We start from the raw sequence: 20,297 nt of genomic DNA on the forward strand, positions 1-20,297 counted from the left end.
CTATGCTGCTACAGTTGTTTTCATCAAGAACTAGCCATTCGTAGTCACCAACTCTAATCTCTCTCCCAGTTGTCAAAGCCAAAATCGAAACATAGGTCTATGACCTTCCTTCCTGACCACAAGCACCTGTGACCCACCCCCAGCTAAGACCTGCTCACAGACCATCCCTCCTTTTCAGTCCTGGAGAAATACAGCTGGTCTCTGAAGGTGTGGTTGCATGTAACAGAAGCACAGAGGACATTATTGACATATGGCAATGGGGAATAATGAGCTTTTAAACTGCAGGAGAATAGCATCGTTCCTTTCCCGGTTGCCAGAGTTCAGTAGACAGCCGGCAGAGCTAAGCCGCCTCCCAGGGTCCGGGATCTGGGAGGTGACCTGTCCTCATGAAGCAGGCACCTGTCATTTGCATGATGGGCGACTACAGCTGAAACGGGTGAATAAAAACTTTTTCTGAAGCTGTAAAGGCAGCTCCTGGAGACACTGTTCTCTCCTTACTCTGAACTGTCTAAGATTAGAATCCACCACCTACCTGGGTAACCCACTTCCACATCTTCTCACGCCTGCCTCACAAGGCAGTCAGGATGGTAAATGGGGCAGCCTCTTAACAGCTTCCGGAAATACTATCTTATTTTTCCAACAGAGCCGCCATCCCAAAAGGAAAAATACCAAGTCTTAGGGAGTTCTGTTGGAGGTTTCTGAATCAGTGTACTTAATCATAAGCTCGTTTATTCCTTGGCCTTGAAAATATTAAATATAAAGAAATGCCATGTCGTATACCATGCCTGGTGCCTGCGTGGGGTCACTCCTTGTCTACACTGCGAGTCCTGAAGCAGCTATGCTCTTTCCCAACCCTCCTGCAGCCATCAAGTTCTCTGGAGACATTCTTTGATTCCCTCGTGGCACAAGCAAAGATCCCCAATGTTTTCTCCATGCAGATGTGTGGGGCTGGATTGCCAGTCGCTGGATCTGGTACCAACGGAGGTAGTCTTGTGGGTATCTTTTCATTTTAAAGGGGAAACATCAGAGATCAGTGGGGCTGCTCTCTCTGCTTTATTAAGACCCTGATAGAAATATTAGACTTGTAGGCATACATAGGTACTGTCAAATATTAATAATCCTTGTTTGAGAGCCCTTAAAAATGGATAGAACTAGCTATTATTTTTATCTTTCCTAATCATCCTGCCATCTCATAAGATGATTCTCATTGCTTCCCCAAATTCCTTTATTTTTTTTATTCCCATACTTTTTTTTTTTTTTCCAATTGGGATATAGTTGTCTTGCACTGTTGAGTTAGTCAGATTCCTTTAAAGCTTTTTAAAAAAAATGTTCCTTTGAAAGGTAACTGTTTTGGTTGGGTGTGGCAGGGGCACATGAGGACCAGTGGGGTGGGGTGGCAGGTGGGCCTTGCTCTGGGGAGGGGAATCAAAGGGAGAGGACTGATTTCATAAATTTGGTGGGGAGATGGGGAAAACTGTACATCCTTTCTCTCGCTCTGAACACACACACACACACACACACAGACCCACACATATACACACATGCACACATATACACAGCTATACACACATACATACTTACGTACACACACTTATATACACACGCATACACACACATGCACGTACACAGCACACACATAGTGAAGCAGAACCAACACTGTGAACATATGCCATAACCCAAGTGTCCCTTTGATGGGCCCTGCACCCAGAGGTCTAAAGTAGGAGGTGATGGGGAGAATGTACATGAAGGGGCCCCCTCAGGGTGGGTGATGTTGACCCCTTTGCTTTCCATCTATGAGAAGCAGGCTCATCTACTTTGATTGCTAACAATACACCTGCTCTCAGCACCTTTTTTATCACCTTTTCAGGGGAGCGGGTAGCCTCGTTTTGTGGGATGATGCTATACAGATGTGCAAAATGAAGTTTTGGTTAGGGAAGCTCTTTTGTTCTGCTTTCCATGCAAATGTGCGGGGCAGGAAGTCATCCTCTGTCTTCTGAGGAACTAAATTTTTGTCAGTCTGTATGGTTTACAATTGAATTGCATTTCTTTGCCAGTGGCCAGGGTCGGGGGCCAGAGGGGTGGGGATCTCAGTATCATGGAGCTGGAACTGTATGTACTAACTTTAGATAAGGGAAACCATCAAAGCATCCTGATTAGACTAGGGTACAAAAGTCTTTGATCTTTGGATACATGGCCCCAGAATGTTCCCTGTTTAATTTTCAGGTGTATGTATTTATTTATAACATCCCAATAACTTGAAAGTACTAATTCTAGTGAAGTTTTGCCTTATAACAACATGCTTCTCTGTGTAACTTGTTACATGCCTGTATATTTTTTTCTCTTATACCTGTAAATATCTTCCATCCCAGGTCCTGGGTGGAATTGAACCAACCTTGTACAAAGGAGACATCTGGTATACCCCTATTAAGGAGGAGTGGTATTACCAGATAGAAATTCTGAAATTGGAAATCGGAGGTCAGAGCCTTAACCTGGACTGCAGAGAGGTACTTCCGCTCTGTGTCTACCTGTCTGTGTGTGCCTGGATCACTTAAATATTACAGCTGGGACCTGAATGTGAACTCAGAGGGTACATTACATTGCGAGATAAATCAAAAGTTCATGACGTTAAAAGTTACAGGGCCTTTTTGTAGATGATTTTATACCAATGATCCCCCCCAAAAAAACATTGCTTCCTTTCAACTGCTTCTCTTAATAGAGAGGAATTAGCCTGAAATGGTGAGTGAAGAGAACTGTCCAGAACCATATCATCTTGGCCTGATGGTCCCTGATCTCGGTTCAGGACAACGAGAAGTGAGCAGGGTTTTATCAGTGTAAAGTGGGACTAAAAGATAAGCAAAATGAAACCAAAAGTAAATCAGCTTTATCCTCCATTCACAGCTAACCCCCCTCCCCCCCCCCAGTATACAGTTCTCACTTGAAGAAACATGTGCTCTAAAGATGTGTATGGCTTTTGATGGTGCTCAAAGGAGGCACATGTGCAGAGCTGGGAAACCACATCTCTCGTTAACCTCGTTCACACCCTCTCGCTGCAGTTTGGCTTGTTTGTGGCACATAATGACGTGATTATGAGGATCTAAGGGAGACCCGGTCCTCTACAATATTTTCAGAATGGTTTACAAAAACCACCAGCATTTCAGCAGCATTCCTTGTACTCTTACCTGTCATCACTGCCTTTCAGTTTAACCATCACATTGTACCATAAGTTCTCATATACACAGATGCCTCTGAAAAAACAAGTCAAAGCTTGATAAAGGGATGGTCCATTCCATTGGGGTGGTGTTTCAGTCCTAAGTCCACAAATCTGTTTATTGTCAAGAGGCATTTACTTGCCATTGAAAAGTCCAATGATAGAATCAGGTGGGAGGGCCTAAAATAAAGCACAGACTCCGCGTGTGTGTGTGTGCGCGTGTGTGTATGTGTTTGTGTGTGAGTGTGTGTTGGAGAGTGTAAGCATTTATTTGGAGGTTTGATTCTCATATTCCTGGTTCTTTTCTGCCCCCCACAATCAGCCAAGCTTGCCACATAGAGCAAACAACAAAACCCAGGACGTCCCACCGCTCAGCATTTCAGTGTGTGAGCTTTTCTTACACATACGAGCGTGAACAAACTAGATTATATTTCAATTAACTTTGTTTCTAAACTGAAATTCGTTTTACATTTGAAAAAATATGAGTCAGTTGCTGTATTTCAATTTCTCAAAATTCTTCACTCCTCCCACCTGCTACCTAAACAAATCCTTATTTCCTTTTGACCTGCTTGGTGTATTTGGTCATACGACTCATGGATTTGCCATAGAAGCAGGAGGATTAAGTTGCCCATGACTCATTCCATTCCTGGGCAGCCTTGCTCATACAGTTATGTCCCTAGAGGTTGGGTGACTACTCTGGTCTTGGCCCACTGACCTGCATTCTTCCCACTCGGCCACATAAAGAGTGACAGAGGCGGGGTCAGGGCTGGGAATGCCTCTGTGTGTGTGAGATTCTCTCGCTGAAGGTGGCTTTGGTTCCATTCTAAATGCAAATATGGGGTGTCTACTGAAAAACTGTCCTTCCCCCTCCTTCTCCACTAGCAGGGTAATAGAGAGTTGAGTTTTCATGATCTGTATAAATGACATTTAATGTATCATTTCAACCTCTAAAGACAAATGGGTCTTCCCTCTTTGGGGGATCCCTGACGGAATCTGGCCACTGCTGAGTAAGAGAAAATCCCTGCCTTCGGCTGTTGATTTCGGTCAATGTCACTGCCCTTTCCTGGCCTCGGTTTCTTTATCTATAATGAGAACATTGGGCAAGGAAGTTCTCAGTTCCCAAGTTCTGAGAAGATGAAATGAATTGTAGCCCCCAAGGAGGTACCGTGACTGCCGAATGTGTGTATCACAGATCCACGGTGACGGTGGGCTGGAGCCGTGCACTGATGCGGGTGCCCTGTCGCTCATGAGCCTTCTCCCCACCCCCTCTCCCCGTTCTAGTATAACGCGGACAAGGCCATCGTGGACAGTGGCACCACACTGCTGCGCTTGCCCCAGAAGGTGTTTGACGCCGTGGTGGAGGCAGTGGCCCGCACGTCTCTGGTGAGTACTCGGGATGAATCTCAGAGGTCACACCAGGTCATGACCGCATGCTGGGGAATACCGCCACGTAGTCTAAGAGTCTCCGTCTGAGGATTTTGAGGTGGTTTTATTTGAATGATTACTTATTAAGTTCACAGTCTTATTCTTTGATATTAACCAGCAAATAATTCCTTCACTTTAACCTCAGAGGACTTGGATCTGAAGGGGTAGTGCTTTTTAGTATTTCAAATAACATTGCAGTTAGCATAGTACTTTTTTAATCTAAGGGGGAAAAGAACCAGTTGGTAATATACTATAGTAAAGTAAGTAGTAAACCAGGAATATGTTTGTAGCCTTTAAAACAAACCAAAAATTGTACTCCTTTTTTGGCCTTCATCCAAGCTATGCTGGGATTGTAATTCCTACTTCTGTAAAAGAATGAGATTCACAGAAGACAAAGGGTAATCCACCAATGTAATAATTCTTTTATGACCGTGCTTTGAAATACAATTAAAATCATGGTCAAGGACAACATGCCTTTTGAGGGCCTGGTTAACAGTATTCCCAGTGTGACCCCAACTTTCCAGTTAGTTCAAGGCAACAGGATAGACCACAGGGCATTAAGTGGGAGGACCGCAGCCTTAAAGGGCAGATGGAATTGAATTTCATCTCTAGCTTCTGCCACTTATTAGCTGAGTGCCCGGAGAGGGCTCTTGTGCCCCTTGAGAGTCTCCGTGTTCTTGTCGTGGGGCTGTGAGGAGGGTCGGGCGTAAAAGCCTGGCACCACGTGCTCGGGCAAGAAGAGCTTCTATTTCATGTCCAAACCACAGTGCTACTACTGTTTGTCTCGACACAAGATAAACGTTTCTCTCGACTTCGTGGGTGTCTTCATGAGCATCTGTTCACGCAGGGCCACCCTGGCAAAGTGACCAAAAATGAGCGTTTCCTGCGCAAAGTCTTTCTATTGGCACTGACCCCAGTTGGGGCTGACAGTCCCACAACACCACCGGGCTGGCCAAATCCAAAGAATGATTGATAGGAGATGCACAGCAGTTGCTCTGTTACAGGTGACAGCAGGACAGGGGAAGGAAGAGCAGGGTTTTTGCTTGTCCTGGACCCAAACTTGAAAAGTCTGAATGTGCTGTCGGAAGGGCAGCAGGCACGTCAGAAGAATGCAGAGGGGAAAAAGCAGGAAGAAACAACGCCGAGGTCCTTTGTGAGCTGAAAGGTCAAGGGAGCGGCAGACTGCCTCTTTTATCCACTGCGTGTCTAATATCTGCTGAATCAGAAGAAACTGGCAGGTCACATTCTTAGTGCCTTAAATTTAGAAAACTGGCTGAAAACCAGACTGTGCTGGAAATGCAGAGCGATATGCTGCCTTCTTCAGAGTAAAACTGGCCTCAGTGAAATCAACACGAGCACCTTCAGATTTGCTATTCTGAGCTAGGAGTGTTTGACAGCCGTCCCAAGGACGTTCTGCATCAGCGTGTGACTCCAACAAGCCCGTGGCCAGCCTGGGTCTCTGCAGAGTCCGTGACTTCGGCGGGGACCAGCAGGACTGTGGCAGAGGGGCGCTAGCACCCCTGAGGTCAGCACAGCACGTGTCCAGCAGTACCTGACTGTAATTAAAGCACGAGAAGGAATGAGAGTACAAAATTTGTCTGCCTCGTCTAAAATTATCCTCTGATTTCAGTGGCTCCATCAGGAGGGAGAGGCCTGGGGAGGATGTTTGTCTGGAGCAGGGAAAGCTCAGCGAGGGTGGGAGCTGTGTCTGTCTCATGGTGCGTGGACCAGAGACGTGCGCGTTCTCTCTCTCTGCCGGGTTCATCTCAGCCAGCTCTCTTGGCTCGAGTTTTCTTTCTTAGTTAAGGAGAGGACCGGCTTTGAAGAGTTAAACACCATACAGATGCCGGGCTCTGTCTCTGGGCCTAGATTCTTCAGATGGCATTTTAGAAATGAATGGTTTGTAGGTCCGTAGTTCTTTTTAATTATTGAAGTATAGTTAATTTGCAATGTTGTGTTACTTTCAGACGTACAGCAAAGTGATCCAGTTATACATACATAGGTATTCTTTTTCAGATTCTTTTCCGTTATAGGTTATTGCACGATATTGAATATAGTTCCCTGTGCTCTGTGTAGGTCTGTAGTTTTCAATGAGCCTGGTGGGGAGTTCTGTGTCTGGCGGGGACCTGGGCTTCCTTCCTGCCCAGCTGTGGCCCCCTTGTCAGCTCAGGCACGGTGCTTCTCCCTCTGTAAGACCCAGAAGTAGGAAGACACCTGCTGTAAATCGACTTCTGACTTTCAACCCTATGATCTGAATGTCCAAACTCTCCCCCGGGACACAAGGCTTGTCCCCCAGGGAGGCTTTCCGGACTTGCAGGCACCTCTTTGGAGGTAGACGGTCCCCCATCCAGTCCCGAGCTGTGCCTCTTAGGCAAGTTACATGGCCCCTCTGAGCCTCATTGTTCAGCTGGAAACTGGAGTTCTGTGCCCTCTCAGGCAACCCTAGCCACGCCCCACTCTTCCTGGAATCCAGCAAAGTGACTGCCCCACCCCTTCTCAGCTCATTTAGCGAGGGGTCCTTCCCTGTGATACATATTTCAACCTGGCTTCATTCTTATAAAATGTGCAAACCTATGAAGGCCAGCATTAGAGACTTTGCAGATCGGCACTGACAGTTTCAGTGGAGAACCTGTGATGGGGGAAGAGACCGCAGGAGCTTCCTCCCGGTTCTCTGCCCCGAGGGCGGCGGCACATGGCCGCGAGGCCCTGAGCAGGCAGCTCTCACTCCGTATTCGTCCAGGGACACCCAGTTTGCTCACTTTCTATCTTCCTTGACCTCTGCAGCACCCCTGCTCACCTTCCTTACCTGTTCTCTCAGCTTCCGTAACACCCTCCTCCCAGGACCTCTTCTAATGCCTGTGTTCCTCTTCATGGGGGTCTCCTTTGCTGCTCCCTTTCTCAGGGTGGGTCCTACGCCCCTCTCTTCTCCCTGTACCCTCTCCTAAGCGATCCCATCCATGGCCACACCATCCCTTCCCACCCATTGGTCACTGACTTTCAAATGCATCTGTCTAGCCCAGGCTGATTCCTTGGAGGTTAGACTCAAAGAACCAGTGACCTACACAAATCCTGCTTGGATGCCTTAATCCCACCCCATGTGCCACAGCGCTCAGATTCCTGATAAATGATCTCTGATAAATGCACGATGGTGCCCCTAGGTCCTTCCCAGCCTCATCTCCTGCCCCTTCCTGTCCTCAGCGCCAGCCTCCATGGCCATCACGTTGTCTAGTGGGACAGGGTCCATGCCCTGCCTGCTCTCCCCACCACATCTCCCTGACGCCCACCTGCCCCTCAACTCAGCTCATGTGCTTCTTCCTCGGGGACCTTGACAGATACCCCTTCCTCCCAGTCAACACTCTTCCAGCTCCACCCCACATACCCGTCACATGCCCTCCTAGCTCCTCCCCTGTCACATGTCCTCCCCTGTCACATGCCCTCCTAGCTCCACCCCGTCTCATGCCCTGCTAGCTCCGCCCCGTCACATGCCCTCCTAGCTCCTCCCCTGTCACATGTCCTCCCCTGTCACATGCCCTCCTAGCTCCGCCCTGTCACATGTCCTCCCCTGTCACATGCCCTCCTAGCTCTGCCCTGTCACACGCCCTCCTAGCTCCTCCCCGTCACACGCCCTCCTAGCTCCTCCCCGTCACACGCCCTCCTAGCTCCTCCACATCACATGCCCTCCTAGCTCCTCTCTGTCACATGCCCTCCTAGCTCTGCCCTGTCACATGCCCTCCTAGCTCCGCCCCGTCACATGCCCTCCTAGCTCCGCCCCGTCACATGCCCTCCTAGCTCCTCCCCATCACACGCCCTCCTAGCTCCTCCCCGTCACATGCCCTCCTAGCTCCTCCCCATCACACGCCCTCCTAGCTCCTCCCCGTCACATGCCCTCCTAGCTCCACCCCGTCTCATGCCCTCCTAGCTCGGCCCCATCACATGCTCTTCTAGTTCTGACCTGAGCAGTGCAGTGTGCTGGGTGTGTTAAAAGAGACACATCCACCATAGTCCTTCCCTCGGGGAGCTGGCAGGAACAGGGCAGGTCCGCTCTGGAAGCGTCACTGGGCCTGCTGAGAAGGCACAGAAGTAATTCGTAATTAGCTTGCAGATTCAGCAGTTAGTGGGTAAGCATGGTTGGCATTGCCCTTCTGGTCCCCGGATGAGAGGCACAGGTGAACAAACATTCTGCATTCTCGGCCATTCATTTTTTTACCCACAAACATTCCCTGAGTCTTTCCTGTGGGCCAGGTGTTAAGGCTATGGGGAGGAGTTGGGGGAGCAGACAGCACACCTGTGTCATTAGAAGAATCAGATTCTAGTGCCAGAAACAGAAGTTAACCAATCACACCAATAAATTTAAAACTAAAACTGCTACAAGGAGAAAGGTCAAGGAGGAGAGATATATGGTGGAGTACCAGCACTGTGGGGGGCAGTCAAGGAGGGCTTCCTGGACAAGGTGGCATTGGAGGTGAGATCTGGGGGAGGAGAAAGATGTTCCAGAAGAGCAGAGAGCCCCCGCAGGGCTCTGCATCAGTAGGAAGCTTACTGGGCTCAGGGAATTTATAGGGAACTTGATGCCCAAAAGGGCCTTGAGCACCACATTTAAGATCTGGTCTGTCTTCTAAAGGGTATTGCCTACTACAGTGTGACCTTGGGTGAGTTATTTCACTTCTCTGAGCATTGGTTTCCTCATCTGTAAAGTGGAGGGGATGATGTTACTGCCCTGATGCGGGTGTTTGAGGATTAAAGTACTTAGTGCTGCGAAGTGCCCCTAGCAGTGCCTAACACCAGTGAGTTTTCCACACGCCTCGGTAATTTTAATAATTGTGATTTTGTCATCACCATCACTCTTCCAGAGGACTGATGTCTTGCTTTACATCCAAATTAAGCAGTGTTTATCGCCACGGGCGTCTGGCAAGGTAATGAGGAGAGCTGAGAGCTGCTTCCTGTTGTTCTGCCAGACCCGTCATTGTTTGTCATGTGATCTTGTTTTGTCTAGATTCCAGAATTCTCTGATGGTTTCTGGACGGGGTCCCAGCTGGCATGCTGGACAAATTCTGAAACACCTTGGTCTTATTTCCCTAAAATCTCCATCTACCTGAGAGATGAGAACTCCAGCAGATCATTCCGTATAACTGTCCTGCCTCAGGTATGAACTTGGACTTTGTTTTCTCTTTTTAACATGGAACGTGCAAAAGGAAAGCACTTCATGCATGATGAGTGCATTTCAATACTACACCTGTATTAGGTCACAATTACCATGACGGTGCCGCGTGACAAACAACCACAAAATCCAGCGGCTTTAATCAGTGAGCTTATATTTCTGCTCGTGAGTCTGGGCAGGTCTGCTGGTCTCGGCTGGCTTGCTCACATGGTCTCTAGTCAGCTGGTGGTGGGCCAGGGATAGGGTGGCCTTGGCTTACAATGGTCTCCGACGGCCACACTTGCATATCTATCTGGTGGCTCGATTGGTGGAGGGGTGGGGCCATTGTCTCTCACCACCCAGCAGCTGCCTCAGACAGTGGCAGCAGGATTCTGTGAGAGAGAAAAGAAACCTGCAGGTGCTCCTGAAGTCGAGGCCCTGGGACTGGCCACCACCTCTTGCACAATGTTTCCCAAACCAGGCCAGGGGCAGCCCGGATAACCGGGGTGGGGACGTAGACACCACCTCCCAATGGGAAGAGCTGCAAGGTCACATCACAAGGGTGTGGCTACAAGGAAAGTTAAGACTTGAGGCCATTTTTGCAGAATCTACCACAACATCAATATATGTTTACCTCTGATTTATTTATGAATAGAGACTAACACTGGATGCTCAGAGATGGAAACCGCAGTTTTTCCATATTCAGTAAATCGTTGATTCCTCCTTTATCCTAAGCATCTTGTTACATAGACCAAGTTCCGTCTTCCCCCGTCATGTGTCTTCCCCCGTCATGTGTCTCACCTCTTCCTCCCCCTCTCCATCCCCAGAGCCCTCACTCACATCCCCTCTCACTACCACCTCGGGACCCTCCACACACCCCCACCCTCTCCTCCTCCTAAAACTATCGCCAGATTCATCTTGCTAAGCCACAGCTCTCCACCCCACTACTACAGCCCTGGAGGCCTCATTCGCCAGTGTGGCTTTCCATGACCTCACGGGACCCGTGCTGACTCCCCAGCGTATTTCCTGCTGCGCCCTTGACCCTGCCCTCTTGGTGGCTCTCCTCCAGCACTGGGTGCCCGCTGCCGTCTCCTCGCCTTTGCTTCCGCCAACCCCCTGCCTGAAATGCCCCCTCCTCCCCACTCCATCTGTGTATCCACATTCCTCCCATCCTTTAAGACCCAGTGCAAACAACCCCTCTTTGTTGAACCTCTGCTGAGCAGAATGACCCATTGGTAAGCTTGCCCTTCAAACTCATAATGCATGTTTTCTAGTCTCCACTCATCTGGCCCAGAATCATATCTTCAGGGTAGAGTTTATGCCCTTGGCTTTTTCATTTGACTTCTTTTTTCTCTAATCGCACACACACTTATGTTTCTTCCCCCATTAAATTCTTAATTCCTTGAAGATGAGAACCATGAGGTTTAAAGATCATCCTTCCTTCCCTAGCATTGCCACGTGGTAGAGGGTGGTGCATAATAATAACTGTTTGTTGAATGGACAGATCAATGTGTCTTTGTTGCAGTTTGCTGAATTTGGGATAAAGGAGTGGGACTGGGGGATAGGGAGAGAGGAATAATTTCAGAAGAAAAAAGTAAATGATAATTTGGCTTTTCCCCTTTCTCAACTTCACATGGGGGGAAAGTGCATTCCACAAATGGAGAGTTGTAGGGGAAAGGATTGAAAGCTTTATGAGAAATACGGCCCAACAGAGGACACATACGCTGAGAGCTGGAAGCTTGAGTTATATTCTCAGTACTGCCCTTGACTCACACTATAACTTTGAACAAATCACTTAGCCCTTTCTGTGTCAGTCTCTTTAACTATAAAAAAGAAATAATAATACTTGCCAGAGACGTTTTCAGAAGAGCGCAGTAACCTTGGATGAACAGCACCGCATAGAGTGGTGTTAGAATGATATGTTTTTAGCATCCTTAAAATAATGTGCTCTCTGTGATTAAATTTTGGTCAGCCCAACAGCAAAATGTGGACATTATTTCATCAAGGTGATTTGTAACTAAAGTTGAAACCCAGCTTGAGGACAAAGGTGAATGTGAACTGGAGAATAAATGGCATGTGGGTGAGTCGACAGTCAGGGACTCATAAGAAGTAGGAGGGAAGCAGGCATTCATGGGGAAAATCTATAATTATGTCCAGGGCAGGCAGAGCTGAAGGTCTGCTGGGGACCGCCAGCCATTTTTAGGGCTGAGCACTGGGGAGCGTGAAGATATAATGAGGGATGTTTGGGAGTATTGCATCTAATTTGCATAACTCTGGATAAGAATTCAGTTTTATTCTCACTTACAAGACTGTAGATATCTTTTGTCTAATTTTGACATTGTCCACATTTTCACTTTTTAAAAATATGCTTTCCCGTGTTTTCCTGATGTATTCACTGCCCCAATCCCGTTTGCTTTCCATTGCCTTGTTGAGAAAGGATGGCAGTTATGAACCATGACCCGATGAGAACCTCACAAGCACATGCCTGGGAACAGCGCTGGGGGTCCCCTCCTAACACCCCAGCTCTGCCCAACTGAAACCCTTCCTAACTAACACTCAGGCCAATCATCAAGGCTCCTTGTCACCAAAGTTTTAGAATGAGGCCCCTGCCCAGGACCGTTCAGGCATCAGCAGCAGTAGATGGGCAATCGATTGCTAGTGCAGAAGAGTCATGCCAAAAAACAGTGTGTCCATCCCCAACCTATTTTCCAGAAACACATGGGCTGAATCCTATTTGGCCTGTCTAAAAAAGCAGCCCCCAAGCCCAACCCACAGGCAAATTCTGATTTTTTTTTTCATACAATCCTAGAAACGTAAATAGTTTCAGTCTAAATACCACCGGTTTGTCTATTTGTGCTATTTTAGTTAGAAGGCAGGCATTTTATTCTGAGACCCAGCAGTACTGGAGCTTTCCCAACATGTTACAGAATTTACAGTCTGGAATTTTTATTGGAAGTCAACTGGCACACACACAGAAAGGACAGAGGGAAAGATACAAATTCAGTTTGTATCAGTGTCATCATTTGCATTTTATTTGGTGATTTTGGGGGGGTTTAGTATGGAATTAGTTCATTCAAAGGTAAGAGTGTGTGTGTGTGTGTGTGTGTGTGTGTGTGTGTGTGTGTTTATGTTCTAGGACCTGCTTACAGAGCCCTAAATGGAAACGTTTCGGTGGTAGCCAAGTGTATCGCCATCTTTTCTTAATTTACGTTGACCCTCAGGAGAAGTTGTCTGTTTCATCACACTGCTCAAGCTCATTCATTTAATACCCATTTGCTGAGGCCCTACTGTGTGCCCGGCATATACCAGATGCCTAGGTGCCAAGACTATGTGAAGAATAGGATGATTCCTTGCCTCGAAGAAGGGTTTACAGACAGACATCAATCAGTGCGGGGTTCTAACTGCTGGACTCACCACCTGGACATGGCAGCTGCTTGATGTCCAGCAGGTTATGACTCTGGGAACAGTCCTGGCGTGTCCTTGCTCACCTTCATGCCTTGAGACCCCTTTCCCTCCGGCCCTCCCTGCACGGGGCAAGTGCACTGATGTTCATCTTCCTCACGTGTCAGTTCGATCATGTACGTTTTGATCGTGTGGGGAGCATGTGCTGTTATTCATCTTTGTATGGCTGGTACTGAGGACAGCGTCTAGGCCTTATTAAGTGCTCAGTAAGTGTTGAGCACGTAGACAACAGATGGATGGACGGACAGATAGACATCTCCTGGATGGGTGTACCTGTGCACAGTCAGAGGTGGTGCGCATGTTCCTATCACTTCAGTAGTATTTATCACCAGGCACACGGTCCCAGCTCCTGGATGTCAGGGCTGGTAGCGTCCTCTCCATCCTCCGCAGCTCCCAGGGCACCTTGGAGAGTCTGAGCGCACGGCAGCCTCGACAGTTTGGTGACGTCGCCTGACTCGTGTTTTTTCTTGTTTGCTCTTTCCTTTTCAACAGCTTTACATTCAGCCCATGATGGGGGCTGGCTTGAATTATGAATGTTACCGATTCGGCATTTCACCGTCCACAAACGCGCTGGTGATTGGTGCTACCGTGATGGAGGGCTTCTACGTGGTCTTTGACAGAGCTCGGAAGAGGGTGGGCTTCGCAGCCAGCCCCTGTGCAGGTAAGCGATGCTTGAATTGGGCAGGGGGCCCTCACAAGGGCACCTGATGTCAGATAACTGACTTGGAAGCAGTTCTTGATGATGAACCAGGTGGCATTGAATTCTTTCACTCACGCCTATCTCAGAGATCAAAGTCTTATCCTCAAAGTGTACTGGGGGATTGCGGAGAGGAGTAAGTGAGAATAACCCATGTCAGACTTTTAGTCCAGTGCTTGGCACATGGCAAATGTGCAATTATCTCTCATATTAAACTTAAAACGGCATCTCATACCGGGAATAAAAATACTCTGTGGGGCCTTGGGGATGAATTACAGTCTTTGGACAGTAAAAGCAAAATGAATAAAAAAGAAGATGCATAGATGAGCTGTGTGTATTTTCTTCCTCCAAGATATCCTTGTTATGAAATCAGAGGTAAATGCCTGTCAGTGCTATTTCTAGAAATTCTAAAATGGTGAGTGTATTTTTCTCATAGTATTTTTTCTGAAGAGTTGCTATGAGGGTGACACAGCAGCATTATTCGGTGAGGTCTAGCTTAAGGCATGGGTGGATCTTCAGAGAAACCAGGAGAGCACAGTAAAGTTGATAGGATGGTCAAACCGCTTCCACTTGGAAATGTCACAGAGTTAGCGGCTTGCTTGGAATGAAGTGTTCCCACAGCACACGATTTAGAGGGAGAATCAGGTACTTCTGACCGATAGCCCAAGCTGGCGAGGAGAAAGCGAATCACAGAAGTAGCAGGAGATGGAGTCGCTGGAGGGATGGAGAAAGCACGTACACCAGGGCGGAGGCCGAGAGAGATGCCGTGCTCAGGATAGGGTTTCAGAGGACTGAAAATGTCCCAGTACATTGGATTTGGGATCAGGAACAGAAGGGAATCCCCAAGTTGTACTGGTAACATGCTAAAGAGGAGAACAAGAAATGTGAGGTATGAAAAGAACTGACAACAAAAAGATAAAACAAGAAAATCAAGGGTTGTAGTGAAATACAAGACTGCCATGTAGTGAAGGAAAGAAAATACGGACATGATGAAGAAAAAAGTCTTAGACATTAGATGTAGTTGTATGACAGGCAGGGGTGCTGGCTGACCATGCTGGTAGCCTGTACTCGGACCAGACCTTCACTCTGATCTAAAACCAGCCAGGGGGTTTGGAGGCAAACAGAGGAGGTGAGGGTACACAGGCAAAATGCCAAATGATCACAGCTGATTTATTCTGGAGGTGAGGTTTCAGTTCTTATTTCTTACTACCTAAATCGTGATCTTAAAATAGAGGCCCAGTAAATAAAGCAGGTAAGTGATGCTTCATATTCTTGTTTCAACATGCTGTCTATTCCCACGAAGTAGAATAACAATTTGGAGAACAGAAAAAGAGAAATATTCAATAGAAAAATTAAGTATTAGGCCAGTTCATATTCTATATAAATAAAATCATCTAACCCCAGGTACATATTTGATATCTTGCAATATATCTTCTTAATATCAGTGCAGATTTCTTTGTATTAGTGAAAAGGCTTGGAATCCTTGAGACTTGACATTTTCTTTTTATCTTAGTCATGAGTAAATGTTTACCTTTCAGCTGTGTATTAACTCTTTCAACCTGTTAGATTATCACTGAAAGAGAGCTTTCTCTGTAGCATTACCTGGGACTGTACAACCTGGAACACCACTGTATCTCCCAACTGTGACTCTTTCCCTTCTTCTAACCCAGAGGATCTAAGAACTACAGCAATTTCCCCACAGTTTCTGTTCTCTTGTTAAATACCGTTAAAGTAGAGGCTATGATGGCAACAGCTGTTATATCATCCACTTTACTTAATACCTCAGAGAGGGTAATCACCGTATGTTTCCAGAGTGAATTACTGTTGCAAATAGTTTAATAAGAGTCTCTAAGCAGACCGTCTCTTGCACTTCATCATGAATTCTTTGTTAGGTGCTCTTATACTACTTTTTTGTGGCTAATTTTTTTTTTAATGTACTTAAGGCCTTGGTACTTAAACATTAGATTTTACCAGCAGTGGGAATATACTCTGATATGTCTCCTCTTTAGGGCAGATTGTTTAGCCATTAAAGTAATTACTTCCCTCAGGGCAGCAGTTAGGAGCTAGACAGTGGTCTAAATAAAGCACCATAGTAAGTGGAAGAGATACCCTGCCTTTCTTTTTCTTTTTAAAAGTGTTTATTTTTAAGTTGTAGCATGTTTTAAATAACAAAATGTTTTCAATTGCAAGAAATCATATATACACACTTGGGAACACCCAGATTTAACAAATGCTAACATTTTGTTTTGTTTTCTTCAAAAATTTTTCACAGAAATAAACATAAATAGAGCCCCATGCCACTGCCTTCCTCAGAATTACTCTATCCTGAAATCTGTGTATATTCTTCTCCTGATTACCGCACACTTATAATTTCACTTTGTGCTTATAACTACCTTGGATTAGTTATCCATTGCTATATGACAATTACCCCCGATTTAGCAGCATTCCATGGCCTTGTGCAGGTGCCTAGGGGCAGGAATTGAGAGGGGGCGTAGCTGGTGGTTCTGGCCCATGGTCTCTTGTGAGGCTGCAGCCACCTGAAGGCTGGAGGGTCCACTTCCAAGTTCACTCACGTGGTTGTTGGCAGGAGTCCTCTTTCCTCACCATCTGGACCTCATCACCGGCCTGCCTGAATGTCTTCAAGGTAGGGCACTGATCACCCCAGAGCAAGTGATCCCAGAGAGAGGGAGAGAGAGAGAGCACGCAACAGAGTCCCCAAAACAGAAGCCACAGCCCTTTTATGACCTAATCTTAGAAGCGCCGTGCTATCACTTCTGCCTACTCTTCTGGTCACACAGAGCAATCCTGGTTCTATACTACTTGGGAGGGGACTACACGGAGTAGATATCAGGCAGCAGGGGTCACTGGGGGTCATCTTAGAACCTGCCTACTATATACTTATAAATGAGTACCTTTACCAAAACGTAGGATCGTTTGTTTTGGTGTTTTGGCATTTTTTAATTTATATGAATGCCTTAGTGCTGTGCATATTCCTTGTCAACTTGCTCTGATTGCTCGACTTTACATTTGGTAGCATTTCCATGTTGAAATGAGCACTAGGTCATTCATTTTGACTGCTGTGTAGTATTCCATTGTGAGAATATACCCAGATTATTTACCCACTCTGGCCTTAAGTAACATGTGGGTCATTTCTGATATTTCAACTGTGTTGAACATCTTTGTGCAGGTGAGTGAGAGCTTCTGGAAATGGAATTTCTAGGTGATTTGCTATGCCAGCCTTCAGTGTTACTGCCTGCTGACTAATTTGTCTTCCAAGTAGCTGGACCACCAAAGTTATACAAGAATTTTCGTTCCCTCAAAGTATTATCATATTTGTTTTGTTTTCTTTTTTGCCAATATGTGTATGAAATAGTGCCACATTTTAATTAATTGCTCCTGAGATGACATAACTTTTGATATGTCTATGGGATGGTTAAGCTTTTTCTCTGATAGTGAATTTTTCTATTAACAGCTTGTGCACGTTTTTCTAATTATTTTTTATTGACATACATAAGTTCTTTATATATTTTAGATACTGATTTTCTGGGTTATATGCATGGCACATATTTTCTCCTAATCTCTCCGGCTTTTCTTGGGTTTTGTGTCTTTTATTTACATTTTTAATTTAATGAAGTAAAATTTACTAATCCCTTTTTATGGCTTCTATTCTGTACTTTATTTGAAAAATTCTCCCTTTCTCTAAAAAAATAGAGATTATTTTTCTTCTAAAGGTACTTTATACTTTTGTTTCATTTTCTTCTCAAATGTGAAGTAGGAATCTAATTTTTATGAGGCCACTGAATTTTCTCAGCATCATTTATTGAATATATGTTTTCCCACTGATTTTTTCAATATTTTATTGTAAAAAAAATTAATATACAAAAAAGACTAAAAATAATACAATAACATCCTGCATACTGACCATCTAGACTTAAACATTTTGCCATGTATCAGTAAGTGTATATGTATATATATATTTTTTGCTGAACCATTTGCAAATAAGTTGCAGACATCATGACATTTCACCCCTAAATATTTCATTGTTCATCTCTTAAAAGTAAGTACATTCTCCTAACTAACCATAATATCAATATGACACCTAAAAAGGTAACAATATTTACCTAATATCATACAATATCTAAGCCATATTCAACTTTTCCCAGTTGTCCCAAAAATGTTTTCCTTAGCTTTTACTTTTTTTTGAAGGCCAGTTGTATTATAGAATGTATCATACTCAGATTCATCTGAGTATTTCCTGATGGTATCATTTAACATTTTTGTTTGATATCATATTCATATTTCCTGGAAACTTAGGACTAGAGGCTTGACTAGATTCAGGTTAAATATTTTTTGCAAGGTACCTACTGAATTTTAATAATTTTTTTGTCATGTATATATATCTGGGTCTATTTCTGAGCATTCTGTTCTGTCCCAGCGGGGATAGTTGTGTATCTCTGTGCTGTAACATATGGTTTTAATTTCTGTAGTTTATAATAAGATTCAATGTCTGGTAGGTGTTTGACTCTTCTCCTTATTCTTCTTTAAAATTGTCCTGGCTACTTTTATCCTGTTATTCAGCTTGTCAAGATCCCTGAAGAATCATATTGAGATTTTGATCAGAACTACATTGAATTTATAGATTCACTTGAGAAGACATTGAATTTATAGATTCACTTGAGAAGACATCAAATTTTTACTGTATGAGTCTTTACCCCATGAATGTGCTAAATCTCATTTGTTTAGGTCATCTTTGATGTCCTACAGCAAGGTCCTGTGGTTTTCTCTGAAAAGGTCTTACACGTATACTTATTACTAGATACCTGTTAGCGCTTACTGTTATTATAGATGAGATTATTTAAAATTGTATTTTCTAATGGATTATTTGGTGTACAGGCTTTCCATTTTATTGTGTAGTAATCTTCTGTCCAGCCACCTTGCTGGATTCTCCGTTTTTTAAATAGTTGTTAGAATCCCTTGGATTCTCTTTGGAAAGGTAGATGATCTGCAAATAATACGCTTTTTAGCATTTCTAATCTTTTATCTTTTCGTTATTTTTCTTTTACTGATGCTTTTAGAGACACTATTGAATAGAAAATAGTGATGGACATTTCTCCTTACTTTAATGGGGGTGATTAAAATACTTCACCATTGAGCATAATGGATGGGTTAGGTTTGTGGAAGTCCCTTCCAATCCTCAATTAAGGGATTCCTAGTTGCTGACATTGTTTAGTATGAGTTTTAAAAAGCTGCTCAACAGTTTCTACTAATGTTAAAAATACTCCTACTCAATGCATTTGAGCAAATTTCACTCTTAGCTATATGCAAAGGAGAAATGAACGTGTATGTCCACTGAAAGACTTGACCAGAAACAGCTTCATTCATAAAACTAACCAAAGTGCTGCATTCATGATAATTACATAAAACTATCATTTTCATCAAACTAAAAACAGTCCAGAGTCCTTCAAAGGAGAATGGATAAATAAATGGTCATCTTTCCATTCACTGGGACACTACACAGCAATTTTCTTTCTGCTGAAGAATGTACTTTAGGATTTCTCTTATAAAAGTTTGTGAAAGGTAATTTTTATTTTGCCACACCTCTTGAATCATAATTTAGCTGTGTGTGGAATTTAGGTCAACCGTTTTCCCTTAGTGTTCTGGAGATGCTATTTTATTACTCTCCTGCCATCATAATGGCTGGTGAAAAGACTCCAGTGAGTTTCAGTTGTTATACCTTTAAGGGTAATCTATTCCTTCTCTCTGGGTGCTGTTGAGACTTCTTTTATTTTAAATTTTTAGCGTTTTGAACTTTCACCATGATATATCTAGATATAGTTTTGTTTTTTTTTTGCGGTAGGCAGACCTCTCACTATTGTGGCCTCTGCCGTTGCAGAGCACAGGCTTCGGACACGCAGGCTCAGCGGCCATGGCTCACGGGCCCAGACACTCCGTGACATGTGGGATCTTCCCAGACCGGGGCACGAACCCGCGTCCCCTGCATCGGCAGGTGGACTCAACCACTGCACCACCAGGGAAGCCCTAGATTATTTTTTCATCTTGCTCAAGACTCACTGTGCTCTCTGATTCTGACAACTCATGTTCCTTGTCATCAACCCTAGAAAATTCTCAGCTGTATCTCCACACCCATTCTTGTACTCTCATCTAATCTCCTATGAAATAAATTTTGGGAGTTCTCATTATTTCCTCCATAACGCTTGACCTTTCATTCATATTTTCTTTGCTGCGTTTTGTGTAGGTTCCTCAGGTACATCTTATATTGGTCTAGTTCTCTCTTCAGCTGTGTTCAATCTATTTAACCTATCCTGTGAGTTTTAAATTATGTTGGCTGTATTTTTCATTTTCAGAAA

At 44.9% G+C, this 20,297-nt stretch overlaps 1 protein-coding gene across 2 annotated transcripts in view; it reads left to right on the forward strand.

Moving 5' to 3' along the window:
- BACE2 (beta-secretase 2) overlaps positions 1 to 20,297 on the forward strand; it is an 86,424-nt gene that overhangs the window by 53,133 nt on the left and 12,994 nt on the right. Inside the window, exons 4-8 of one of the 2 annotated variants that reach the window (XM_065876187.1) lie at positions 864 to 992; positions 2,370 to 2,504; positions 4,490 to 4,591; positions 9,627 to 9,776; positions 13,725 to 13,893. In XM_065876187.1, the coding sequence (XP_065732259.1) occupies positions 864 to 992; positions 2,370 to 2,504; positions 4,490 to 4,591; positions 9,627 to 9,776; positions 13,725 to 13,893 (685 nt within the window). The remainder of the gene's footprint in view (positions 1 to 863; positions 993 to 2,369; positions 2,505 to 4,489; positions 4,592 to 9,626; positions 9,777 to 13,724; positions 13,894 to 20,297) is intronic. The other variant, XM_065876188.1, reaches the window with a different exon arrangement.

Source organism: Phocoena phocoena, chromosome 4 (assembly GCF_963924675.1).
Source record: "Phocoena phocoena chromosome 4, mPhoPho1.1, whole genome shotgun sequence".
NCBI lineage: Eukaryota > Metazoa > Chordata > Mammalia > Artiodactyla > Phocoenidae > Phocoena > Phocoena phocoena.